A 27,202-nucleotide genomic window follows, 5' to 3' on the forward strand; every position below is an offset into this window, starting at 1 on the left:
GATTAAGAGTATGCTTACCCAGGGGTACCTGGGTGGTTCAGTGCCTTAAGCCTCTGACTTTGGCTCAGATCATGATCTCAGGGTTTGTGGGGTCTGGCTCTGCGCTGTGCAGAGCCTGCTTGGGATTCTCTCTCCCTCTCTTTCTCTCTCTCTCCGCCCCCCCACCCCCCACTTGAGCGCGCAGCGTGCTCTCTCTCAAAGTAAATAAACTTTAAGAAATTAAAAAAAAAAAAAAAAGAGTATGCCTAACTTGATGAGCACTCAGCAACACATGGAACTGCTGAATCATATTATACACCTAAAATTAACGTAACACTATGCTAACTACACTGGAAATAAAAATGAATAAATAATAACGCAGCTTGTTGAACTCCAGCTCTCAGGAAGGTGAACTGGAAAGATTTGGGGGCCTGGGGGCTTCCAGACTCCCTAATATAACCTGGTTTTTAAATAATTTCAAAGCCTACGTGTAAACCCTTTCCACCAGTTAAGTGGGGCCAGACCTCAGGCCTCCGGGAACAACCCGGGTCGGTGGATGAGCTGGTCCTTCACGAAGGGACGCTAGGCCAGGAGGAGCAGGAAGAGGAGCCCGCGACAGCTGGGCGGCGGAGCAGCGCGCGGTGAGGGAGGGCGGAGACGGCGTGGCGGAGCCGAGGGGCGTGGCTGTGGCTTGACCCCGCGCGGGAGAAGGGACACAAGAGCAAAGACCCGTAAGTGGGCGGGCCCGACGGGGGCGTGGTCAAGGATGGGCTCCCCCAAACGTTGGCCCCGGCGGCCATGATGAGGCCCCGCCTTTGCGCTCCAGCTGCCGCCCCTTTCCTTGCCGCGGTGATTCCGAGAGGTAAGACTGCCTGGACTGAGGCCTGGATGTCCTCGGCTCGCCTGCGGTTCGGACTGCACCCGCGACGCGGCGGGGCCTGGTCCGGGCGGACGTTGAGGCCAGTGGCGCCGCAGGCTTGATCGCGGAAACTGCGGCCGGGATCCCGCCTGCGATCGAGCCGAGGCCGGAGGCCGAGCTGGGCACCGAGGCCAGGACCTTGGCTGCAGACGCAGGCCTCGTCTCGAATCCGTTTCTTTCACTGAACTTCCAAGAATGGGGTGCTCGGGCCTACGGTCTCCGCTACGTTTATTTAGCGCTTTCCATTTTGCATAGATTTTCCCCGCCCTTTGACCCGATCTCCACTGCACGAGGTAGATGTGTACCCAGTTTATAGAGAAACAGACCCCAAAGCGCTAGTGGCCCTGCCAAGCGCCCCGTTCAGGGGTCACTGAGCGCTTTGTACGTCTGTTCGTGTCGTAAATGTTTTGCGAGTTCTGGAGGGGTTCCGGAGGTCACCCCTGAAGGCGTTGCCAGGGAGCTGGCATTGGAGCGGACCTTGAAGGAGGGCATTCAGAGTTGCTGGAATAATAATAACTAACATTTGCATGCATATCATAGTCAGCAGTGTCACAACCAGTAGTGAATTAACTCATTTAGTCTCGGGAGCAATCACGAATATTCTATCATATTAGGTATTATACATATTAGATATACGTGGTGAGGCCGGAATTTTAACCTGGAGGGTCTGGCCCCGGAACCTACTCTGAAATTGTTAAACCATAGCGTTGAGTAAAGCCACCCAGTGGAAACATCCAGGCTGTACTAGGATTGTGCATAATTGAGTTTGACTGATTTAAGGTAATAGAAAGTGAGGCCAAAAAAGTAATGTGGGACCGTTGAAGACAATTTTGAGAGCGAAGTTAACGTGTTTGGAATTCGTGGATGCTGTATTTTTTCCTCCCACGGTGGATTAAGAAATGTATATGTGGGCCAGCCATGTGAATGTTTATAAAGGAAAAGAGATTATGCTTAGTACCGCAGTTAAAATGGGACCAAAGTATATTACCAAAGTAGGGCAAGTATTATATATACACCAAAATAAACCAAAGTTTTATTCGTCTTTATTTACCTTTTGTCATTTCTTCATAGTTTCAATTTTATGAAGTTTTAATGGCCTCAAACCTGAAAATATATATATAATTAGTTGCATTATTTTTCGTTTCAATAACTTAGTGGGTTTCAACCACTAGGTGAGTCGGATAAGCCTTACACCTGTAGCAGCAGCCTGGAGATGGCCAAGATTTCTCATCTGCTAGTTAATGTGGGCAGGCTAACCATGTTTTTAAAATTGATAGAACATGCTTACCACAACTGAATTATACACTTAAAAATGGTTAAGGCAGTAAACTTCATGGTATGTGTTTTTTAATCACAGTTTTTAAAAATAAAAAATAAATCAAAATGACCAGCAATTGCATGCAGGCCATGTTAGGCCTGAATATGTAATGTGTATAGGTATCCATTAAGCAATAAATTCATGTATTGAAGCCCTAGGCTTCCATGCAGGATTGATTTTAGTGGGATATACAAGAAAGAAACAAAGCAGGAGCCTAAGTTTTCATTTCTTGTGTATAATTAGGATGGTAGCAGTGAGAATTCAAAGGAGTAACTTTAAGACATTTCACATATAGACAGGCATGGATGAAAAGAGAGGCAAACAAAGGAAAGAAAATGGTTTGAAGGTGGGACACAGACACTTCATTTTAGATGTGTTGAGGGTTTTTTTTTTTTTAATTTTTTAATAGTTTATTTATTTTTTGAGAGAGAGAGCAGGAGGGGCAGAGATAGAGGTAGAGGTAGAAGGCTCTGCCCAAGCAGGCTCTGCACTGTCTGTGAAGAGCCCCATGTGGGGCTGAAACTCACAAACCGTGAGATCATGACCTGAGCCGAAATCGAGTCAGATGGTTAACCAACCTACTGAGCTACCCTGATGCCCCAGATGTGTTGAGTTTTGTTAGCTGGTGACATGTCTTGGAAGAAGGGTCCAGCAAGACATGTAAATTCTGGCACTAATGTGTGAGAACGACTGGATCTAGAGATGCAGAATTTGATTCTTCCACCTAGAAAATGAGGTAGAAACATAGGGAATGGGGAAGTAGGGCAAGTGCCTGTGAAGAGGAAAGGGAGAAGGGGCAGGAGTAGGAGAAGCCGGCTCTCGAGTTCTCTCTGAGGCGAGGATTGGTGCAGACAAAAAGGCAAGTAGCATTTGGTCAGGTAAATTTATATTTCTTATATGTTACTTTGAAAGTTGGATGAGGGGCACCTGGATGGGTCAGTCGGTTAAGAGTCTGACTTTGGCTCCAGTCATGGTCTTGTGTGGTCTGTGGGTTCAAGTCCCATGTCGGGCTCTGTGCCGACTGCTCAGAGCCCAGAGCCTGCTTCAGATTCTGTGTCCCCCTCTCTCTCTGCCCCTCCCCTGCTTGCACTCCGTCTGTCTCTCTCTCAAAAATAAAGAAATGTTAAAAAACAATTTTTTTAAACTTGCATATAATTAGTAGTCTAAAGTTAATAAAATAAGTTATTCATTAATTCAACAAATAATTATTAGTTATCTCTTATCTACTAGATGTACCATGGCCTGGGAAAGCAGACAGTCCTTACTAAATTTAATAGGACATCCTTATAAAATAATTCAGCAAAAAAATTTATTCCTTGGTCTTATGTATATATGCTAAAATTATGCATCTGTCTTTGTCAGTGTATTATTTAAGTTAGGATCATGAATAAGAATAGCTGAAGTTAATAGTCAATAATTAATAACATTTATAAACTTTGTTAAAAATTGATCTTTTATAGATTAAATGCATACACCTGTGATAGAAGCTAATGTCTCTATAATTGTAAACCCTAATCCTATAAAATTAGTCAATCTCAGAGTGTCTAACAAAGAGAGTATTTAAAGACCCTCCAAGGAAAGGAGAGCATAGCAGTAGAGTAGACGTCCTATTGTCAGGCTTCCTGGTTCAAATTCCAGCTTTCCAATGCAAAACTAAGTATTTGGATTTACTGAGGACATTACTAAAAGATGGAATTTAAACTAATTTTTTTTAATTTTGCAAAGACATTTCCAAGATTAACTTTTTAAGATTATTGTTAAGTATTTTTTTAGAGTGACCCTAACACCACAACTGATCAGCGTACTGTAGAACCCAGCATATCAGTAGAAATTATGTAGAACATATTCATTGAGAAGAAAACTAGAGTGGTAATACCCGTTTCCAGTTTCTGAGGATTTTCTATTCAGTGTGTTTGGCTGGTCTGTAATAAGGAGGGGAAGGGAACCTTCCTCAAGAGATACAAATCAGAAGATTCTTCTTTGCTCAGCGGGCACTTATGGTAAGGATGCTTTTCCAGCTTTTTTCATATCATTCAAAATTAATAATGTGTGGTATTTTAACATTTAAGTTTAAAACTTTATGACATTTAAAAGATTTATTGGAGAGAAAAGAATTACCAAACTTCAAAATCTCCCAACGATAAGCTGCACTTTTAATTCACTAATGTTTTTAAAAGGAAAATTGTTGATCTAAAAGCTGTACATTGCTTTCCCAGAAAAACTCTCCTGGGACGAGGAATTTGATCGGGGTGAGCATATCACAGAGTGGCGATCACGCTGTAAGTGCTCAATAAATGTTTTCACTTACTGTTATCAAAATGGTTATTGTTACATCATTCTCCTCCCATTTTAAAACCAGCCATAATCAGTAATACCAATTCTTTGATTCCTTTGTTAGAGTTGACAGGTAAACTATTAGCAATTTTTTTAAAAAAATTGTTAATGTTTATTTATTTTTGAGAGAGAGAGAGAGAGCGCGCGCACATGAGCAGGGGAGGGGCAGAACAAAAGGGAGATAAAATAATTAAAATTCTTTCTGAAAAGATTTTGGAGCAGTCCAAAAAAAGAAAAAAAAAAGCTTGTTAATAAATTAGGCAAATTAGTAATGACATACCAAAGTACTAAAGTTTCCTGAAGTGCATAACAAGTATAATTGTGTGCATGAAAGTGAGTCAGTTTCTTAATGTTACTTATCAGAGAAAATTAGCATGTGAAAAAATATTCTAAGTGGAAAACAGTTGCATGTTTGACAATCTATCTGAAAATGAGTTTTCAAATTTTTCAAGAATGAATGTAGAAATGAATGAGCTTGATCTTTACTAATAGGAGAAGAATGGCATTGAAACAGATTTCCAGTAACAAGTGCTTTGGAGGATTGCAGAAAGTTTTTGAACATGACAGGTAATTACTAAGAAGATCTAATTTTAGATATCTTTCATCCTGCTTCTATTTGATTCCTTAATAGGCCCATGAACGATCACTGTTGCACAAAATTACTGTTTACGTAGAAAAATACATATAGTTCTTGTCAAAATTACCTCATTTGTGATATTAGTGATTATAATACAATATGAGTGACAAACAAAGATGTGGTACATTTCAGTGCCCATGAGCAAAAATGTAATTTAAGATCTTTAGAATTCATTTTTTATAAAAGCTGATTTGTTATTTCATACATTTCTTTAGAAACAGAAAAAGTTTCTCTTTTAGTAATATTAGTGCTACATTGAGGATGTTACATTTATTCTTTTAATTTATTCCCCCATCCCCCAAGTGACTTACGTGCCATGCACAGCAAAGACTCAAGTTGGTTAATAGATCAGTATGCTAATTTGGCCCCATTCTTTAAGGATCAAGTTATGTTCCTTAAATATTGGTAGAATCACTTATTTTGTACATTAAAACACTTATTTTTATGTTTCTGTCTTAACCAGTCTGAGACATTGATTTTTTTGTTGTGGCTGTTAATATTACAGTGTTGAACTGAACTGCAAAATGAAATTCGCAATCTACTTACCACCCAAGGCAGAAACTGGCAAATGCCCTGCGCTGTATTGGCTGTCTGGTAAGTATTATGCATTTAAGTTTTGGAAGGAGTTTCTTTTTGTTTTTAACTGGTTCATCTTACTCTTTTATCTTGATTTCCTCGTGTGCTTTCTGAGCCATTTATAGGACTTTAGGAGCTTCTTATAGTCAACTCTTACTTTATCCTGAGAATAACTTCAGCCCTATGGAATTACATTTATTTCACTTCTTTTAAAGTTAAACCAAGTAATTGAACAGAAAATGTAAAATTCTGGACTCAATGGCAAGAGCTTGGAAATGTTACTTATTCAGGCACCTGGGTGGTTCAGTCGGTTAAGCATCCAACTTTGGCTCAGGTCATGATCTCATGGTTCGTCGGTTACAGCCCCATGTCAGGCTCAGGACTGACAGTGTGGAGCCTGCTTGGGAATCAATCTCTCACTTGCTCTCGTTCTCATTCTCTCTCCCTCTCTCTCCCTGCCACTCCCCTGTGCATTCTCTCTCTCTCTCTCTCTCTCTCAAAAATAAATAAATAAACATTATTTAAAACAAAAGAAAGAAAAATTACTTAACTTGTACCTACCTAAGAATTTTGGAAGTCTATGGAGATTTTACCACCCAAATAGAACAATATTAGGTAAAACACCAGAGCACCCACGATACACTACTTAGAAACTACCAGCAAATAGCTTCTTTAGAGCCTTCTCTAGAATGTTTTAATTGGACTCCACCAATCTTCTCTGGCAACAGTCTGGGAAATCACAAAAGAATACTAAAGCTTCTTAAGCAGTGGTGAATATTAAAGACTATAGGATGGATTATGAGACAGTAAGGCTTTGCCACCAGTAGTTTGAAGCTCCCTCCTAACTTATTTCACAAGATGTTGTTGGTATTTTATCTTTAGAAGCAAACATTGTAAGGAGACACTCTGTAGAAATCAAATTATATCATAGAGTGCTCTTTTTGTTACCTTAAAATTGCTTATATCTTTGATTTTAATAAATTCCCACTTAACATATGTTTTATCAAGGATAAGCCCCAAATGCCAGTCTTTTAAAATGAAAATACATATTTCATTTTAAAAGGTAAAAATTTTTTAAGTAAATAAATAAAAGGCAAAAATTAAGTGTCTGTGTGATTGTAACTCAGCGGCCCATTTCTGTGGTTGAAAAAAGCAATCTGATTTTGCTAGAAGAGCAACAAGTATTGCCAAAAGCAAAAGAAAGAACAATATTGCATGTTTGTTTTAGAAACAGTATTGTATAGCTGAAGACCACCTTAGAAAATAGGTAACTGGGGCGCCTGAGTGGCTCAGTTGGTTGAGCGTCAGACTTCAGCTCAGGTCATGATCTCATGGTTTGTGAGTTCGAGCCCCGCGTCGGTGTCTGTCCTGCCAGCTCGGAGCCTGGAGCCTGCTTCGAATTCTGTGTCTCCTTCTCTCTCTGCCCATCCCCTGCTTGTGCTCTCTCTCTCTCTCTGCCTATCAAAAATAAATAAACGTAAAAAAAAAAAAAAATTAAAACAAACAAAAAAAAAGAAAATAGATAACTATTCTGTAGGCCCAGAGAAGTTATACATTACCCAAGATCCCTTGACAGAGTGAACAAGTTGTCTGACTCATAGCCTGGCACTGGATTTAGTCCTTCTCTTATTCTTTTTGCATTTTGTTTTCTGGCGGCAGCCGCTGGAGACCTGTCTCTTGGCTGAAAGAAAGATAACCAAATCAGAAGTACCAGGAGGGTATTGTGTAAGAGGTACTATAATAATAAGGCCCTAAATTCCTCCACCTAGGGCCGTGGAGGGAGGGTTGGGTGAAAATAGGAGCGACCACAGATGGGTATGGGGTTTCTTTTTGTGGTGATAGAAATGTTCTAAAATTGGATAGTGGTAGTGTTCCATAATTGTAAATATACCAACAGTCGAGCTGTATACTTCTATGGCATCTGAATTCTACCTCAATAAACCTGTCAACCAACCAAAAAAACCCTCAAAGCTCTTCATAGAAAATATAGTTGATCTAGTGGATATTAGTTCGTAACCGTCTTTTTACTTGTGAGAGTAATTCTGCTAGTAGAACTATCTTCCCTTCTAGGAGTCTACAGTTTATTCCCTCGTACATTAATCAAGGAATTTGTGTTCTGACTAGAAAACAACAAATTTTTCTCTGGTCTCTAAACATTGACATTTCTTCAGCGTAAGACACTGTGCACTGTGTCCGAGGCACAATTCAAGGCTTTTTACATGTTACCACATTTAATCCTCAGAGCCATAGTATAAGATAAACATAAGCAGTATTATCCCCATTTTTGAAATGAAAGAACTGAGACTCAGAATATTCAGCTTACTTGCCTAATTTTGGTTAGGCAATGAGTGGCTGAGGAACATCTTTAGAATGAGATCCTGTCTGAAATCCTTTTCAGACATTCTTTTTACACTATCACCTTGCCTCTAAACACATTTACATTAAGGTCAGCAAGAGTGCTAACCTTTTAGCAGTATTTGGGGCAGCTCTCCTTCATGGTATGGCTCCAGTATCTCTGGAAGACGTACTGGGAAGGAACATGGTAGACAAACAAGGACCCTGTACTCCGCCATGACTAGTGAAAGTAGGTATGTCCTCACAGTTTAAACATAAACTCCCATAACGCTTTATACCATGATACTTGTAACTTTGTATCTTGTAATTATGAATTTAATCTTCATTAGCAACTATTTCATAAGTCCCTGTGCTGGCTGTTAGGGGATAAATAGAAACTATAAAAGTGTTCCATAGTTAATTCATTCTGAGTCATGCGTACTAGTAAGCTTTGATGTTGCTAATCATCAGATGTAGTGGAATATTTAGCATGGGACACGGGAAAAGGTGTGTTAGGTTGGGCAGTACTTAGCTCAGTCATTTATTGCCAGTTTATTCTTGGCCATTCTCACGTCATTATAGTATTAGGCTCCTATAGTAAGAAAATTCAGTCATCTCTTCGATCACATGTCTGAAAAGGCTAGATAGCTAGGAAGAATGGAAGAAACAGCTGTAAAGACTGGGGCTAAAATTTAAGGAAGGTACATGGCGACCATTTCTCTTTTAAATCAGTGAAGAATACAGAGATGAGCAGGCAGAATTTTGTAGCTGAGGACTACTCATATATAAAAAAATTGTAAGTTATTTTTAGTATTATGATGACTTACTGTATTTATGTTTTAATGCAGGAATAGTAACACATTTAACTGGCATGTTTGACAGCACCCCAGTCGGGTTGATATAACATTCTCCAGTTTGAAAAATTCTGATTCCCAAATACATCTGGTCCTAAGGATTTCAGTAATTAAAACTTCAGTGAGTGACTTTGAAAGGACAGCTATGGGAGCATTTAACCTAAGACAGTTCTTGATTAATACTGTTGTAAATTTTACAAGAAAGGGAACTTTATTATCTTCTTTAGAATTATTTCTTTTAAAAAAAAGCCTTTTATTGATAGTAAGTGAGCTCGTTTTCCCATATCATACAGGGATTAACTCTTATCAGCTATCCACAGTATAGCATGAAATAATCTATTCATCTGCAGGTTTAACTTGCACGGAACAAAATTTCATATCAAAGTCTGGTTATCATCAAGCTGCCTCAGAACATGGCCTTGTCGTCATTGCTCCAGATACCAGCCCTCGTAAGTGTTCTCGTTCCAGATATTCTTTGTAAAAATATGAATCTTTAAAGTATAAGTTGTGTAACGCTATACAGTGTATTTCATATTTTTGCTATTATCTCAACCTTTCAGGTGATAATCATGATTATGAAAGACTGTGCTATATATTTTCCTCATTGCGAATTTTACTCATGACATCACTCTTACAAGAACAGACAGTTTTGCTATTCCCATTTTATAGATGAAGACGCTTCAAAACAGAGATTGAGCAACTTGGTTAATATACCATATTGGCACCAGTGCCAAAAGAACATACGATGGATAAGAAGTTTTTCTGTTTCAAAGATAAACTGCCCTGTCACATGAAAATTAGGTTTTTTTCATCTTCTCTTCATCAAACAATCATACAGTGAAATGTGCATTCGTTTTAATATAAATAACTAGAATGCTTACATTGAAGAAATGAAAACATCAAATATTTGAAAACTCAGTCCATCAGAATTAAAGGTTACTTTGTGACCCTAGAAGTGTCAGGAAAAGGAATTTACTTGTCTTTAATTTTTTTAAAGTGTACTTATTTTTAAGAGAGAGACAGAGTGTGAGCGGGGGAGGGGCAGAGAGAGAGAAGAGAGGGAGACACAGAATTCGAACAGGCTCCAGGCTCTAAGCTGCGAGCGCCAGACGTGGAGCTCCAACCTGTGAACTGACCTGAGCCAAAGTCGGATGCTTAACCTACTGAGCCACCCAGGCACCCCTGGAAGTGGAATTTAAACCATGGGGGAAGGGAAGGGGAAAAATAGTTACAAACAGAGGGAGGAGTGCAAACCACAAGAGACTCTTAAATACAGAGAACAAACTGAGGGCGGATGCGGGGGGTGGGGGGAATGGGTGATAGGCATCGAGGACGGCACTTGTTGGGATGAGCACTGGGTGTTGTATGTAAGCCAATTTGACGACAAATTATGTTTAAAAAAATGGCCGCTAAAACTATCTGGAAGATAAATGGCGGGCCTTAGGAAGTAGTGCATTTCCTTTCACAGCACATATAATACACCAACGCAAGACAGGTCTCACTAGAAATGTAATAAAAAATTTAATTCAGGGGCACCTGGGTGGCTAAGTGTTGGTTAAGTGTCCATCTCTTGATCACAGCTCAGGTCTTGATCTCAGGGTCATGAGTTGAAGCCTCACATTGGGCTCCATGCTGAGTGTGGAGCCTACTTTTTAAAAAATGTAATTCAGAGTACTATCAAAAATGTTAAATGCCTAGGAATAAACTTTAAAAATATGAAGAATTATTTTTTAAAAGAATTGCAAAACCTGCCAAAGATCATAAACGAAGACTTTAATAAATGGAAAAATGTCATGTTCCTGGATGAGTAAACTGAGTATTACAAAGAGGTCATTTCCCTGAAATTACGTATTACCATAATTCTATTAACAGTCTCAGTTGGCTTTTTAACTACCTAGAAGTATATAAAATAAAACCTAATAAATTTTAAAAGATTATAAGAAAATCCCATTGGGGGATGAATAAATAGGGGAAACATGATGGAGTGATTCCAAAATACATTAGGAGACATTTTCAGTGCAAGATAGTGAACTCAGCACAAGCATCTTGTCTCCCTTCCCTTGAAAAGAAGTGTTGGTAATAGGGGAGGGGTCATCAGAGAAGGAGTCTCAGCACATTTTAGAAGGATAGAGGATATAAGCCCTTTGAGAGGTGAACAGTGAGGAAGCATATATTCAGAATACATAGGGGTGCCCTGGGTGGCTCAGTTGGTTGAGCAACCAACTTCAGCTCAGGTCATGGTCTCATGGTTTGTGAGTTCAGGATCTGTGCTGACAGCTTCGAGCCTGGAGCGTGCTTTGGATTCTGTGTCTCCCTGTCTCTCTGCCCCTTCCCTGCTCACACTCTGTCTCTGTCTCTCTCAAAAATAAACTTAAATTTTTTTTTTTTTAAAAGAATACATTGGAGGACATTTCATTCACAAAGAATATCAGTGTGCCTCACCTTGGCAGTGAATTCTCCAGCCTGAAAGGGCATTCCCTCCCTTGCCTCATTGACTAGAACTAGTCACGTGGCCCTATTGAGGGACAAGAGGGCCAGGAAGTATGTGCCCTAAGAGGCAGAGAACTGCAATAGTTGGCGATCAGCTCAGATGCAAACGAACTTTCAGATTCATTTAAAAGTGTGTTACGAAATACAGGTTATCACCGCGAAGTAGGTGAAACCACAGGATTTTCCCTTGATAGGTGGCTGCAATATTAAAGGAGAAGATGAGAGCTGGGACTTTGGCACTGGTGCTGGGTTTTATGTGGACGCCACTGAAGATCCTTGGAAAACTAACTACAGAATGTATTCTTATGTAACCGAGGAGGTAATTTCATTTGTGTTGTACTTATTAACTGATGATTGCCAATAGTTTGGTTTGGGACACAGAGTCCTTCTAGTCCTGAGAATTTTAAATCGGGGTGTGGTAGTATTGAATCTATTTGGTACATATTTATTATCGTAGTGAACATTCTAAAGTTTACTTGTACAATAGTCTTATTACAATTGAAGTTAACATTAAGTACACTTTTAAAGAGGGTAATAATTATATTGACACCTTTATACACTACCCAGAGGATAGAAAGAAAACAATATATAAAAAAACTTTTCATTTCTCTGGCAGCCAGTTCATTCAGACATATTTTATAATGATTTACCAAGGCTTAGTTAGAAAGGATAAATAAGTAGCTAAATCACTGCTTCTATTAATAATATTTACGTGTAGTTTATGCATTTTTCTAAATTTTGCATATGTACATCATAAAACTCAACGATACAAAATTTTAATCATCCATTATTCTGCACCCCAAATAACAGCTATGTTTTGGTATATTCCAGACTTCTTTTCTATGACTAGTTTTCCTAGAATTATAAAAGTTTTTTTCATGTTCATTTTTTTAATTGTATAAAACAAACATTTTCTAATACTCTGTTGGTAACATAACCTTAATAATTTCATAATATGATAGCACGTGTCATAATTTACTTTTTTGTAATATAGGATACTTACATATTTACATATATTTTTTACTCTATTAAGTTTTACTGCATTGAGTGTCTTTATGTATCATTGTTCCCCCCTAAGGACTTTTTCCTTAGAAAGATGCCAAGAAGTGAATTTTAGACATTTTAAAGGTTCTTTCTGCATCATTTTCTTTATGCTGCTTTCCTAGAAGGATGTACCAGGTTTTCTCCAGTGTTACGTTAAGAATCCTTGTCTACCTGAGATTTTTATTTTTTCATCTTTATTAGTTCATACTATTGTAAGACTAGATTTGGAAGTATTGATTGTGTAATTATTTTATATAACTTTGGAAAAGTTTAAACTTCTCATACCTTCTGTCATATTATTAAATTCTCTCTAGCTTCCCAAACTCATAAATGCCAATTTTCCAGTGGACCCCCAAAGGATGTCTATTTTTGGCCACTCCATGGGAGGCCACGGAGCTCTGATATGTGCTCTGAAGAATCCTGGAAAGTACAAAGTAAGATTACCGAAGCTTCCAGTGACAAGTATTTCTCTTGGATAATATCAATTAGGAACTTTACAAAGAGCGATAGTAGGATATTATTATTAGTACTGGGACTAAACTTTTCTAGTGTTGGGAATGAGCTGTAGGGGAAGAGCATTAAACTGAACACAAAATTATATGCTCCAGAATCAGAAGTATTGGAATTCTATCACCTTTGGTCTACTAAAAACATTATAAAGGGGCGCCTGGGTGGCGCAGTCGGTTAAGCGTCCGACTTCAGCCAGGTCACGATCTCGCGGTCCGTGAGTTCGAGCCCCGCGTCAGGCTCTGGGCTGATGGCTCAGAGCCTGGAGCCTGTTTCCGATTCTGTGTCTCCCTCTCTCTCTGCCCCTCCCCCGTTCATGCTCTGTCTGTCTCTGTCCCAAAAATAAATAAACGTTGAAAAAAAAAATTTTTTTTTAAATAAAAAAAAAAAAACATTATAAAGCAATTTCTACTGCTTCTATTCAAACCATAGCTTTCTCGGCTTTGTTTCCCCTCTAAGTCGTATTCTTGTTACTATTGCAGTACTATTGCAGTATATATCATATTTTTACCAGGAAATATATTTGTTAATTGAGTTCGATGTTCTGAGGGAAGAAGAAGATATTCATGATTTGTGAAAGTGAAGAATTCTCTCTTCTCAGTGCCTTGGATGAAAATTGGATTGCAGCGTAACTGATAGATAACATCCTCAGTCTTTCCATTCATTTATTTGAAACTGTATAGCTTTACTTTTTGTTGTTTAAACGAGCCAAGTTGGAATGACCACCATATGTAGAATGTCTGACTGGCAGAGCAGCATACCATCGTGTTGAAAAAGGGAATGTTGAAACAGGGATAATCTCAGGACTGCTCTGTCTTTAAAATCACAGGGCTGTCGGATACCTCAAGATTTGTTTAATCCATTTCCTTCCCCCAGAAGGAACTTCTTAGTCATTTCGGGTGTGCCACTGAGAAGTGAAAATATTTCTTATGCCAGCTTCTTTTGCAGCATCAAATATTTTTCTTTTAATGGGCTTTGCTATATAAAGTTGAATTAATTCAAATCCTGGCAGTGGGTTTTTAATAAATAAATAAATAAATAAAATGGTCTTATATTTTTGTACGTACGACAATCCGTTTATTACGTTTGAGGAAGAAAATCAAATTCAGTTGTTTTTTTTGTCCTTTAAAAAAAGCGTTAGACTTTGATAAACCTACACAGTGATAAGTGCTCTGAAACTGAGCCATTCCATCTGTGCCACTTACCCAGTGAAAAACAACATTGCATGGGGGTGCCTGGGGGCGCAGTCGGTTAAGCGTCTCATAGTTCATGAGATCAAGCCCTGTGTGTAGGGCTCCAAGCTGACAGGAGATGGCTTGGGATTCTCTCTCCCCACCCTGGCTCACATACTCATGTGCTCTCACTCTCTCGCTCGCTCTCTCTCTCTCTCCCTCTCCCTCCCCCTCTCCCCAAATAAAAAATAAACTTTCAAAAAAAAAAAGAAAGAAAAACAACACCGCTTAGGACCCAAAATTGTGTTGTATTAAAATTCTGCCACATTTAAGGGCATTGTTCAGTGCTTTCTTGGTCCTGTTTAAAGAGAAAGAATGTGTCTCAGATTTAATAACCTCACAAAAGTAGGTACGAACTGTTTTATATCACTACGAATTAATTTTAAGTGGAAAAAAGGAGTAGAAAGTCTGAACGTAAACTTGCATTTGTGCCTTATTTAATGAAATGTACTGTTTTGCTTTCCACTATGTTGGCACCTATGGTTAATTAGCTCTCTTACTTGAACACATGAGAGATGTATCATGGAGAGGCCTGCCGTCCCAGCACATATGATAACTCACAGAGAATTGTTCACAAGTAGTTTTCATGGCAAGTCGGAGTTTATAAGCAAGTTGCAAATAAACTTTTGAGTTTTTAAGCAAGTTGCAAATATGTGTTCCTGTTTGATTTTGCAAAATATGACTTGTTTTTAAATTTCCTTTGTTTCTGAAGTCTGTGTCAGCATTTGCTCCAATTTGCAACCCAGTGCTCTGTCCTTGGGGCAAAAAAGCCTTCAGTGGATATTTGGGAACAGATCAAAATAAATGGAAGGTAGGTACTGGGAAGGCTGTCTTAATGTTCATTTTTAAGTTTTCAAATTTGTGAAGACGCTACATATCGCAGACATTATATTCCTAGCTCACTCACAGACGCAGAGCTAAAAATAATTAACAAAAGGAAATACATGTAATAATAACAAAAAAAGCCCTTTTCCTCATTGTATTGAATTGTGGCAGACATTCTGAGACTACATGTTTTTTCTGCTAATGATTAATTTACATGTTTATTTCTTAAGTAACATTACCAAAAAATACCACATTTTATCCCTAAATTTAGATTTGCCTCTTAACCCTGTGCTCATTTGTACAACAGGAACCATGAGTCCCGGCCTTTTAATTGTTTCATGTGTCTGTTTCAAAATCCAGCATCTCTCAGATTGAGATAGTCAATTCCAGACTTAAAAGTCTTTAAAAATAGATATTGTGTAATGTACATCTATGTGAACATTCCCAATAGCAAGATTGCTTTTTGAAGCATGGGAGCAGATGCTTCAAAATGAAAATTAAAAATGGCTCTTTCTCTTGAGACTCATTTGACTTTTGTGCAGAAATAGACTATTTGCAAACTTCACCAAGAGTCTGAATATTTTGCAAATGTACTCATCATCATATGCATGTGAACAAGTAGGAAATACTTGAGTGGGGGGAAGAGAAAAACTTTTTTGTCTTACTGTTGTGTGTTCCAGGTCATTCACCCATGCATCTCAATTTTATTTAAGATTGGTCGTTGAAATTCTAACAAAGCAGAGGTTTAATCCTGCAGTCACTAAATTAGAATCGTGTTTTGCTTAGGCTTAGATTTTTGTTACAGTGGAAGAATGCAGAACGTGATTGCTATTAGGCAGTTTGAGATCTGACAGTGCACATACATCAGTGTTAGCAGTCCTTGCCACTGTGCAGAGTCTGTGTAGAGTTCTGAGACCTTAGGTCACAAAAGCGGTCACCTTTCCCATCAACACGGGGCTTAGGGTCTCATAGAAGCATTGAGCAAAAGACCAGCTGGTTGGGAGAAAGGAAGGGAGAGGTAAAGGCACAGGTAACCGATAAAGGAATCTATAATTTTTCTCCTGGACTATCTATAATTTTTCTCCTTCTCCTAAGGACTATGAAATCACAGAATTTAGAACTAGTTGGACTTTATAGATCCCCTTCCACTCTCTCCTTTAAGATTAAAGAAAGCAAGTCTTAATAAAGCATGATACTTTAGAAGGGGAAATCTTGGGGGTTTTGTTTGTCTTGATTGGTGCATGGAAGTTGTGGCTAGTGAATATATATGAATAATCTAGAATACTTAAAAGTGGATAATAAAATATAAAATTCTAACTAGTGGCAGCTCCTGAGATCATAAATTTGAGGAGTTGTTTATATGATTCAGATTATTTACATTAAATCTTCCTGAAAGCTCATGGGGATAGCAGATATTTGGTGCTATTCAACACCATAAAAGAGAAGGCTGAATGTACTAAAGCCAAAAAGAGAAGACAACAAAACAGACTGTTTATTTGAAACAAAGAATATCTGGAAATAGAAAAAGATACAAGGGAGTCAGAAGAAAGAGTCAATTTGTGGTGGGATTCATAAAGGAAAAGATACGATGTGGGGTTTTTTGTTTTTGTTTTTGTTTTTTGTTTTTTGTTTTTTTTGGAGTTAAGAGATGATTAAAAACCTCAAAGGTTTAGAAGGGAAAAGGCTATATTCTATGAAAAATGCTGAGATTCAGAACTCTTGCCACTGGCTCAGGACTGCGTGGAAGTAGAAAAGAGGCTATAATTGGGACATAGAATTCTGAAGATCTTGTGAATAAAAACCAGGCAAACCAATGTAAAAAGTGTTTTCTGATTTAAAAGGCCTTTGAGCTTAAATGACTTTAAATTTCTATTTGGTTCTACTCTGGTCTCTTCTGAAGAATATCTTTCTGGGTACTTTCAAATTTATTTTTCAGTGTTTTTCTTTTTCTAGGCTTATGATGCTACCCATCTTGTGAAGTCCTACCCAGGTTCTCAGCTGGACATACTAATCGATCAAGGAAAAGATGACCAGTTCCTTTCAGATGGACAGTTACTACCTGATAACTTCATTGCTGCCTGTACAGAAAAGAAAGTCCCTGTTGTTTTTAGATTACAAGAGGTGAGTCCCAGGAAACCTCAACTTGTTCCAAGTAACTATAAAAAAGCAAATCCAGGGGTTCCTGGGGGGCTAAGTTACACATCCAACTCTTGATTTTGGCTTAGGTCATGATCTCATGGTTGTTCATGAGATTGGGCGTGGGGCCTGCTTAGGATTCTCTTCCTCTCCCTCTGCCCCTCCCCCCACTCACATGCTCTTTCTCTCTCTCTCTCTCTCTCTCTCTCTTTCAAAAAAACTTTAAAAAAGGCAAGATTCCATAATACTTTATATTTGGAATTTGGAAAACTACCTCTAGTAAGATATTTTTAAAATTATAATAAGATACTTAATGTGAAAGCCTTCTGATTAAATTAATGATATCTAAGACCAAATTCCATAGAAAAAAAGAACGCTTTGGCAGTGAAAAGTACTTATAATTTTCTGTATGGCCGTAGAACCAGTGAATAACAAAATTACTGGATATGTCTTTCTTTACACACATGTGGCTGTTCTCACAGGAAATAACAAGAATAAGCTTAATTACTCTTCACTTCGTGTACACCTTAAGCTCAGAGGCTGTCAACCATTGGTCTCACACACATCCGCACTTTATACAGTTTGAGTTAGGTGCTAACCTAAACATTGTGCTGCTTGGCAAGTTTTCCTTGACTAAATGACTTTTGGTTATCCACTGCTCGCCTAACTCTATGCTAATACAGTTATAATTAAAGGAATTCTGTTTTTATTTTTACAAAATTACTTATTTATAAGCTTAGGAATATATAAACAAAATATTTCAGGATGAAAAGTGAACACTGTAAATTACAAGGGATTGTGATTTTATTTTTTATTTTTTTAAATTTACATCCAAGTTAGCATAGAGTGCAACAGTGATTTCAGGAGTAGATTCCTTAGTACCCCTCACCCATTTAGCCCATCCCCCTCCCACAACCCCTCCAGTAACCCTCTGTTTGTTCTCCATATTTGTGAGTCTGTTCCGTTTTGTACCCCTCCCTGTTTTTATATTATTTTTGTTTCCCTTCCCTTATGTTCATCTGATTTGTCTCTTAAAGTCCTCCTATGAGTGAAGTCATATGATTTTTGTCTTTCTCTGTTTGACTAGTATCACTTAGCATAATACCTTCCAGTTCTAGCCACGTAGTTGCAAATGGCAAGATGTCATTCGTTTTGATTGCCGAGTAATACTCCATTGTATATATACATATGTGTGTGTGTATATATATATATATATATACACACATTGTGTGTATATATATATATATGTATGTATATATATATATATGTATATATATATATATATACACATATATATATATACACACATATATATATATATACCACATCTTCTTTATCCATTCATCCCTCGATGGACATTTGGGCTCTTTCCATACTTTGGCTATTGTGGATAGTGCTGCTATAAACATGGGGGTGCATGTATCCCTTCGAAACAGCACACCTGTATCCCGTGGAGATATGCCTAGTAGTGCAATTGCTGGGTCGTAGGGTAGTTCTATTTTTAGTTTTTTGAGGAACCTCCATACTGTTTTCCAGAGTGGCTGCACCAGCTTGCATTCCCAGTGATTGTGATTTTTTTTTAAGTTTCATTTTTCTTGAGAGAGGGAGTGTGTACGTGCATGGGGGAGGAGCAAAAAGAGAGATCTTAAGCAGACCCCACACTCAGCGCAGAGCCCAATGTGGGGCTCAGTCTCATGACCCTGAGATCATGGCCTGAGCCAAAATCAAGAGTCAGATTTCAACCAACTGAGCCACCCAGGTGCCCTGAAATGATTGTGATTTTAAAAACATTTTTATTCATGTTCAAGGGTACTGTGTCAGACACATTGATCTAAAATGTGTAATTACGATAATAAATGTCCAGATACATCTAGATTAATGTATAATGTGGCACATTGCAGTTTACCAAATGTTTTCACAGCATTAGGTCATTTTATTTTTATGTGACCACATGAGAGACCATTCTTGTCCTCTCCCATCTGTTTTTTTGTTTGTTTGCTCTTTCATTTTTTTCAACTTTTTTGTTGTGGCAGAATACCATACATAAAATTTGCCATCTTAAGTATTTTCAAATGTACATGTCTGTGCTAATAAATATATTCATAATGTTGCTCAGCCATCACCACTATCCGTCTTCATAACCCTTTTATCTTGTAAAATTGAAACTTTATGCCCATTAAACACTACGTCTTCGTTCCTCCCTGCACCCAACCCTTGGCAACCATAATTCCCCTTTCTCTGTAAATCTGACTACTCAGTACCTCCTCTAAGTGGAATCATACAGCCATTTTCATTATTTCCTTCCTAGACTATTCACTGCTAGTATAGAGAAATGCAGCTGATTTTTGTGTGTTGCTTTTGTATCCTGCTACTTTGGAGGCTTTAGGGTTTTGTACAGAGAAGAGCATATCTATGAACAGAGATAATTTTACGTCTTTCTTTCCAATCTGTATGCCTTTTATATCTGTTTCTTGCCTAATTGCTCTAGCTAGAACTTCAGTACTATGTTGAATAGAAGTGGCAGGGGTAGGTACCTTGTCTTGTTCCTGATCTTAGAGGAAAAGCTTTCAGTATTTCCCCATTTAGTGTGATGTTTGCTGTGGGTTTTCTAATATGGCTCCTGTCCATCTACTTTATGGGCTCAGAAAAGTAACCTGCGTATCTAAGGTCTCACAACTAGTTCACAGTAGAACCAGGATTGGAAGCAAGGTCACTTGAAATGAAAATACTTGACCTCCTGTCATCCGTCTAAGCAATCCCAAGCACGGTAAAGCAGTGCTTCTGAGGAACAGAGGGATGGAATTAGTTAATACGAGAACTTATGCACAGCCTCCTCTCCGTCTAACTTATGCAACAGATCTGAACAATCTTCCTGTTTTTTTTAATTTCCCTAATATTTTGAACGTGTGAACAATTTATATAAATATACTGTGTAACATATTATATATATATACACACACACACACACACGAGGAAAAATATGTCAAAAACCAATATATTGGATATACCTTTTTTTCTCTGAGTGTCCCTCTTTAAGTAATAGGGTTTACTTAGATTAGTTAAAATATTTAAACATTTAATCACTTAAATTGCCTGTTTTAGATCAGTAACCAACTTTGAGAAATCCAAATACTGATTTGATTGTAAAGTAATGTGTTTAACTGTATTAACCATAGCTATAAGTAACGTAACAAACCATTTCTTTCCAAATGATTTCTTGGCACTCGCAATGTTGGATGCCTCTTCTTGCCCCTGCGAGGCTGTGCCAGGAAACTGTGTTGTTACCACCACCAGCAAAGTTTCAGCCTGCCAACAGAGACTGAAAAATCTCTATAGAGCGTGTTATAAAAACAGCATAGAAGTAAAACACTGATGAAATTCTTAGAGGGGGAAAAAAATAAAGAAACTTTTTATTTCTGAAATGCTCATAGCCTAAACAAGTAAAAAACATAAATGGGTGTATTTAATGAGGAGTCAAGACAAAACGTTCTTGAATTCTGAAAACAAAAGAAAGCAAGAAAGTATTGAAATAACCAGTCACAGTCTTTAGCTCAGGCAGTTTTTCATTCAGTTTCCTTCTGGCAAGGGCCACAGTCTGAAGGTTTTGTTTAGGCTTGTTATAATTGAATGAGCGACTGAGTAGACATGACTGGGCATAGCTTCGGTGAAGTTGCTTTCAGGTTTTCAGGCTGGCTTCCACTGACTTCAGATGACCTTAGGTCCGAGACTTTTACCTGCTTTATCATTTGCTTATAAGTACAGTATAACTGTATTTCTTTATGAAATGGGAGTGGTGAAGAATTAAGTAAGCTGAAAAAAATGGGGTCTATATAGAAAGTATGTGAACTGAGGAGAAAGGCAGAAAATTATTACAATCATGTACATGCTTTACCCAACTTCATTTATTTACTTCTTTTTGGTGTTAAATCTCAGGGTCTTTTATTTATTTATTTATTTTTTTAACGTTTATTTATTTTTGAGACAGAGAGAGACAGAGCGTGAATAGGGGAGGGGCAGAGATAGAGGGAGACACAGAATCCGAAACAGGCTCCAGGCTCTGAGCTGTCAGCACAGAGCCCGACGCGGGGCTCGAACTCACGGACCGCGAGATCATGACCTGAGCTGAAGTCGGACGCTTAACTGACTGAGCCACCCAGGCACCCCTCTCAGGGTCTTTTTGTACATACTCTCTACTGTCAGAAGAAAGTTGAGAGCTAAGTGTGGTGCATAGAGGCATTTGTATGATTGTCACCTCATAGAATTTTTCCTTTTCTGTTTTTGGCTTCAGTGAATCTAAATTGAAAAAGCACTAGATAGCAGAGTCCTGATAGTATACAAAGATCAGATTTTACTCTGAAGCCTCATTTGTCTAATTTTCAGTTTTAAAGTTACACTGTGAGGGAAAAATTTCAGTGACCTAATGGAAACTTCCAGAAACAACATCAAAGCAAGGCTGCATACTACCTCTTCAAGGCCCTTTCTGAAGATTCATAGATGGTTTTGGCCTCTGCACTGCCTGTCAGAGAACAGTAAGAACATGGCACAGAATTCCAGAAGTGCAGGGATCTCTCAGGCGTCCCTGTATCCTCATACTCAGCACGATTACCCAGCACAGACTCTCAGGAATTGTTTATTAAGTAAACAAGTGAACACCTTTTCCACAGTCTTCTTTGTATTCTGAAGAGATTTAATAACCCAGGAATTCACATGTGCGCCTTTCTAATTGGGTCTGGAAAATATGTAGGAAAGCACTGCCCTTTAGGACAAATGTTCATCATAGCTGCTGGAACATTGCTGCTTTTTTGAGAGCCGAGTGAAGAATGAAAGAAATGTGTTCATTTATTTTTATACTCTGAGAGAGTCTTGCTACTGATGATTTTTCCATGTAGAGTGGGAGGTAGAAGAGGAAACCTAGGCTCTTTCAAGTGTCACCGGATATATATAATTGTGCAAGCTGCCTAACAAACCAAACCGATTCAGAGAATTTGATGAAAGGACCCACCTCCATTTAATCATATTGATAAATAGATCATGACTGGTCAGGGATGACACAATTGGCTGAGGTTATATAAGGATCTTCTGTGTACCAGAATGCCAGTAGTTCAAATGTGTTCTCCTGCCTTTAACTCTTTCTTGGTGTGTCACAGTAGGCATTTTCTGTTTTCTCGTAAAGGTGGATCTTCTGTGAAAATATCATTATGGAAGTCAAGGGCATCGGTTTGGTATTTTAGATAAAACGTACTGTGTTTTTGCAGTACACCCCTGAGAGCTCAAAACTGTAACTTTGTTTTACCCTGGGACTTCTCTAATATAGTCATAATAATAATATAATAAATAATAATAGCAGTGGTAATAGTGACTACCCACTATGTGCCTGAAACTGCAAGGCATTAAACATCTGTGAAACTGCATAAAAATACAGCATACGCAGTCACCGTAGGGACTTTGCTCCTCAAGTGCTTGGGGCATCCATTCCCTTGCATTGGTCCCTATTGTCCATCAGATACATCATTTCATCTGTTAAAAACCAGCAGCTACTACTTGGGACTGTATTCCCTAGGGTTTGTGGATTGCAAATCATGGGCCTGGTTAACCTGATAACAATTCAAGAATTCCATGAATGGAAAATGCTTTTCTTCACGTTTCTTTCTCTACATAAGAAATTGTTCTTTAGCTCCAAATTGAATTAACTGGGCCTCGTCTAATCGTTGAGAAATGTGAAGCCAAATAATTCCAAAGGTCAGTCTTAATTTTGACAACGTTCCTGTCAGACTCACTTCTATGGTTCGGCCACAGTAAATAGAAGACAGTGCTTTTGAGTTGCTTTGATGACTTTAAACTAGAACTCTTTATTAACTGCCGTTCTGAGATACGTACCCCGCATACTCCTGGAAGTAAGAGATGGAGAACGTTGACTGATTCGCTAAAACCTTAGGGATTTGCCTGGTTCCTTGAAACCCAGGTGATATTTTTATTAGGGCTCTTTTTGGTTCTTAAGTGCTTAGGAAAATTCCCATTTTCTCCCATCAGAGACCATTCACAAGATTAAGGTAAAAACTTAAAAGTCTTAAGACTTTTATGTCCTTTCGGTGTATTCACCTTGCGTGTTCATTGTGTTTTGGAAGGGAGGCTGCCCCCAGATTACCTGCTGTTTAACCCCCTTAGTTCTTCCCAGCTTAATTTTGTTTCTTTTTCCTTTAGAAAGCCTCTTGTTGTATTCAAGATGCCCCTGGGGGCATTGCCTCTCCATTGACCTGTTTCAGTGGGGGTATTTTTAAGTTTTTTTGTTTATTTTTGTGAGAGAGAGAGAGCAGGGCAGGGGCAGAGAGAGGGGGTGGGACAGAGGACCCGAAGCAGGCTCCACACGAACAGCAAAGAGCCCTACTTGGGGCTCGAATTTATGAACCATGAGATCATGACCTGAGCCGAAGTCAGATGCCTAGAGAACTAAGCCACCCAGGTGCCCCTTTGTCAGTGGATTTAATTGACCAGATAGTTTGAGATCCGTTTCAACTCAACTGCTTGGCAGAAAATTACATTTTCTTTCTGTTTCATGATTGTTTTCTAAACAGTTTACTGACTTTTTTCCCCAGTGTGGTTTATTGCTAAGGGATGTCTGTTTTTAATGAATTTTTCCTTTTTCCTCAAATGATGATGTGATAGACTTTTATTGAGTAGAAAGTAGAATTTGTAACAAAACTTTATGATGGCAGTGTTTAACTTCCCAGACAACATTTGACCATTGGATGTTTTTTGTTCTTTCTCTATTTTGTTTATGTGTGCTTATTTTGCATTTTAATACTTTCTGTCTTATCGATGTTAATGTGTTTCTTCTGTAAGTCAAAACTTCTTGCCAATGTTTCTGACTTCTTTAAATTCTGATTCTTTTAGCCCTTGTTGATAGGACCACTTGTATATCCTGTACATTTAATTAATGTGTCATTTCCTCTCTTTGCATAGTAATGGCAGCATCTAGAAACTAAGCTATGGAGAATGTTTATTTTTCTTCATATTTTTGCTGTTCTTATAATGTTCAGAGAAAATGTTGAAGTACAAGTATACGCTTGACTTTATTTGTTCGTTGATGTATTTATTTTTGAGTAAGAGAATGAGCTGGGGAGAGGAACAGAAGGAAAGAGAATCGTAAGCAGACTCCATGACAGTGGGGAGCCCCAACACAGGGCTCAATCTCACAACCATGAGATCATGACCTGAGCCAAAATCAGGAGTCGGACGCTTAACTGACTGAGGCATGCAGGCACCCCTAAGCTTGATTTTGATTATAAGCCTTCCTTATACTGTAATTTTTTCACTGTTTGCACATAATTAAATGACATGAGAGATATGTTTATTGTCTTTGATGTTTCTGAATGGAAAGTATATTATGTTCCTCTCTTTTGTCTTCTAGGGTTATGATCATAGCTACTACTTCATTGCAACCTTTATTACTGATCACATCAGACATCATGCAAAATACCTGAATGCATGAAAAACCTCAGATAAGAAAATTTGTTCAGGATTATAAAATTGTAATAAACAGAATTGCTGGGAAAAATGATTTCAATGCATTGGATTTCGTAGTGCTAAAAATGCACCATTCCATAGTTGAATCACTTTCTGAATGAATATATAAAACCTGCTTTTGATTTACAAGTTATTTTGCCAATGTTGGGAAATATTTAATACATTACAGCTTTCTCAAGGTCATTTGGAAATCATTGTATTAACCTCAGGCCACAGAATATGAATATAATCGCATTTAAATCATAGAATGTTAACTCAGGAATTGGTTTAAGAGGTAATTTAGCCTAAACCCCTCACTTTTCCAGACTTTAAGTCTGTGAAGGCATGGACTGTCTTCATTGTGTTTATTGTTCTGTCTCTAGTATCTGCCAACCACTTGGCTTCTAGGAGGCATTTAGTAACTATTTGTTGTTGAGTAAGGAATGAGGCTCAGAAAGATTAAGTAAATTCTCCATCATTACACAGTTATTTGTGGGACAGCTAAGATTAGAAGCCAGATTTCATAAACCCAATCCAATGAGACTTCTTTTCTTATCTATTAAGCCAAACAGATTTGTGGACATTGGTTTCTGCGCGATTTCTCAAGAGACGAGAATTAAATAATAAGACTCAATCTGAAAATAGCTCTATGTAAGGAAAGTTGCTTCGTATGTTTCTGTAAACAGATATTTTCCTGTAGTTACATGCAGAAATTTAGCTTGGTGAGCTCACCAAGAAAAGTAATCAGTCTCTTTGTAAATACCAAATTGTGTTCCTTTTACGAACTTAATATGAATAAACTCATTTTGAAACATGATAGATGAAGTCTGACTATTTTATTTTATTTTTTTAATGTTTATTTTGAGGGGAGAGAAAGCAGGGGAGGATACAGACAGAGGGAGACAGGGGATTCGAAGAGGGCTCCCTGCTGACAACAGAGAGCCCGACAGGGGGCCCAAACTCACAAACTGAGGTCATGACCTGAGCTGAAGTTGAATACTTAATGGACTGAACCACCCGGGCTCCCCAGATTATTTTAAAAACATTTTTCTATTAGAGAAGCATGAAGATTATACATTAATTTTTTTTTCATTCCAGTGTAGTTAACATTTTGTTCATTTCAGGTGTGCAATATAGTGATTCATCACGTCCATATATTACTCCGTGCTCATCAAGATAAGTGTACTCTTAATCCCTTTCACCTGTTTCACACAGATTATACATTTTAAACACTTGATATGAATGCATGTTAATATGGTAATCAAAGAAGTCATCAGGTTCTTAAAGTTATCAAATTAGTAGCATTTAAATGTGAATTAGATTGTACTAGAATTTCTTAAATTAGTGCTACTGAAATACCAGTAGCCAAGTTAGAGCCCCATAGTGAGCTACACACAAAATGGTTCTAGTCTAAACAGTCTCATGTCCTCTAATAAGTTCACTTAATTCGTGGAATTTGTGCATGTTTTTGGTAACTCCTTTGTAAAGAAAAGCAGTTGTGTACTTCTAAGATCGCTGTATTAGCTGCAAATTTAATCAGAAGCAGAACTAGTAGGAGATATATAAAGAGATTTTTTTTATGAGGAGTTGGTTTCTGTGATTGTAAGGGCTGGCTAAGCAGGTGTAAAATCCATAAGGCAGGCCAGAAGGGAGGTTCATGAGCAGGATGGGACCCCACAGTTGTGGGCCGAAGCAGTTGCCCACAGGTGGGATTTCTTATCTGGAGCAAGCCTCAGCCTTGTTTTTAAGTCCTGATAAGGTGTCGCCCTCCGTTTTATCCAGGATAATCTTCCTTATTTAAAGTCAGTTGATTAGGGACTTTCATTATATCTTCAAAATCCCTTAATAGCATACCTAGATTAGTGTTTGATTGAATGACTGGGAGCTTTACTCTGCCAAGTTGGCTCAGCATTATAAGAAAATTGTTGCTTTGCCCTTTTACAAGGTAAATGCAAAACATTTAAATATTCAGTAAATAATTGCTGACATCTAGCCAATGATAACTGTAATAAAAATGAACTCTTTCACAACACAGAATCGACTGTCAAGGATCTATAGGACACCAGTAAATTTAAGCTTGTTATTCTGTGCTGCAAAGACTGGCCTGGGGAGGGATGAATTCTTATATATGCCTAAATGTAAAATATTTTCTCCCACCAGAAATAATTCTCAGAGTCGCTCACATAAGGAACCATCTCCTATGACTTCATAGTGAAAAAAAAAAAATAACCTAAAAATGACCTCCTAATACTAGTTTTGTGTGCTTCTAAAAGGCACCTGACAGAATCAGGTATAAAAGGAGGCAAAAGAATTGACACATTTCCTGGGTTACAGATGTCGTAAAACCCTCTATGATCCCTTTAGGAAAGAATACAATACTATGAAAGCCACCTTTGAGAAGAAAAAGGCAAGCCCTAAAGAGGGTGGAGTTGCTTGCAAAACATATCTGATAAAGAATTTGTATCTAGATATCTAAAGAGCTCCCACGAGCTCCTTTTTTTAAAAAGATGGAAA

The 27,202-nt window shown here is 38.1% G+C and overlaps 1 protein-coding gene across 1 annotated transcript; it reads left to right on the forward strand.

Moving 5' to 3' along the window:
• Positions 1 to 702: 702 nt before the first annotated feature.
• Positions 703 to 25,505, forward strand: ESD (esterase D). The gene is made up of 10 exons (XM_015068909.3): positions 703 to 841; positions 4,433 to 4,495; positions 5,043 to 5,117; positions 5,693 to 5,781; positions 9,302 to 9,400; positions 11,636 to 11,760; positions 12,800 to 12,919; positions 14,937 to 15,035; positions 17,003 to 17,170; positions 24,594 to 25,505. The coding sequence occupies exons 3-10, from the start codon at positions 5,050 to 5,052 to the stop codon at positions 24,672 to 24,674; spliced, it is 849 nt and encodes a 282-aa protein (XP_014924395.1). The 5' UTR covers positions 703 to 841; positions 4,433 to 4,495; positions 5,043 to 5,049; the 3' UTR covers positions 24,675 to 25,505.
• The last annotated feature ends 1,697 nt before the right edge of the window (positions 25,506 to 27,202 follow it).

The sequence above is a fragment of the Acinonyx jubatus genome, chromosome A1 (assembly GCF_027475565.1).
Source record: "Acinonyx jubatus isolate Ajub_Pintada_27869175 chromosome A1, VMU_Ajub_asm_v1.0, whole genome shotgun sequence".
In the NCBI taxonomy this organism is placed as follows: Eukaryota; Metazoa; Chordata; class Mammalia; order Carnivora; family Felidae; genus Acinonyx; species Acinonyx jubatus.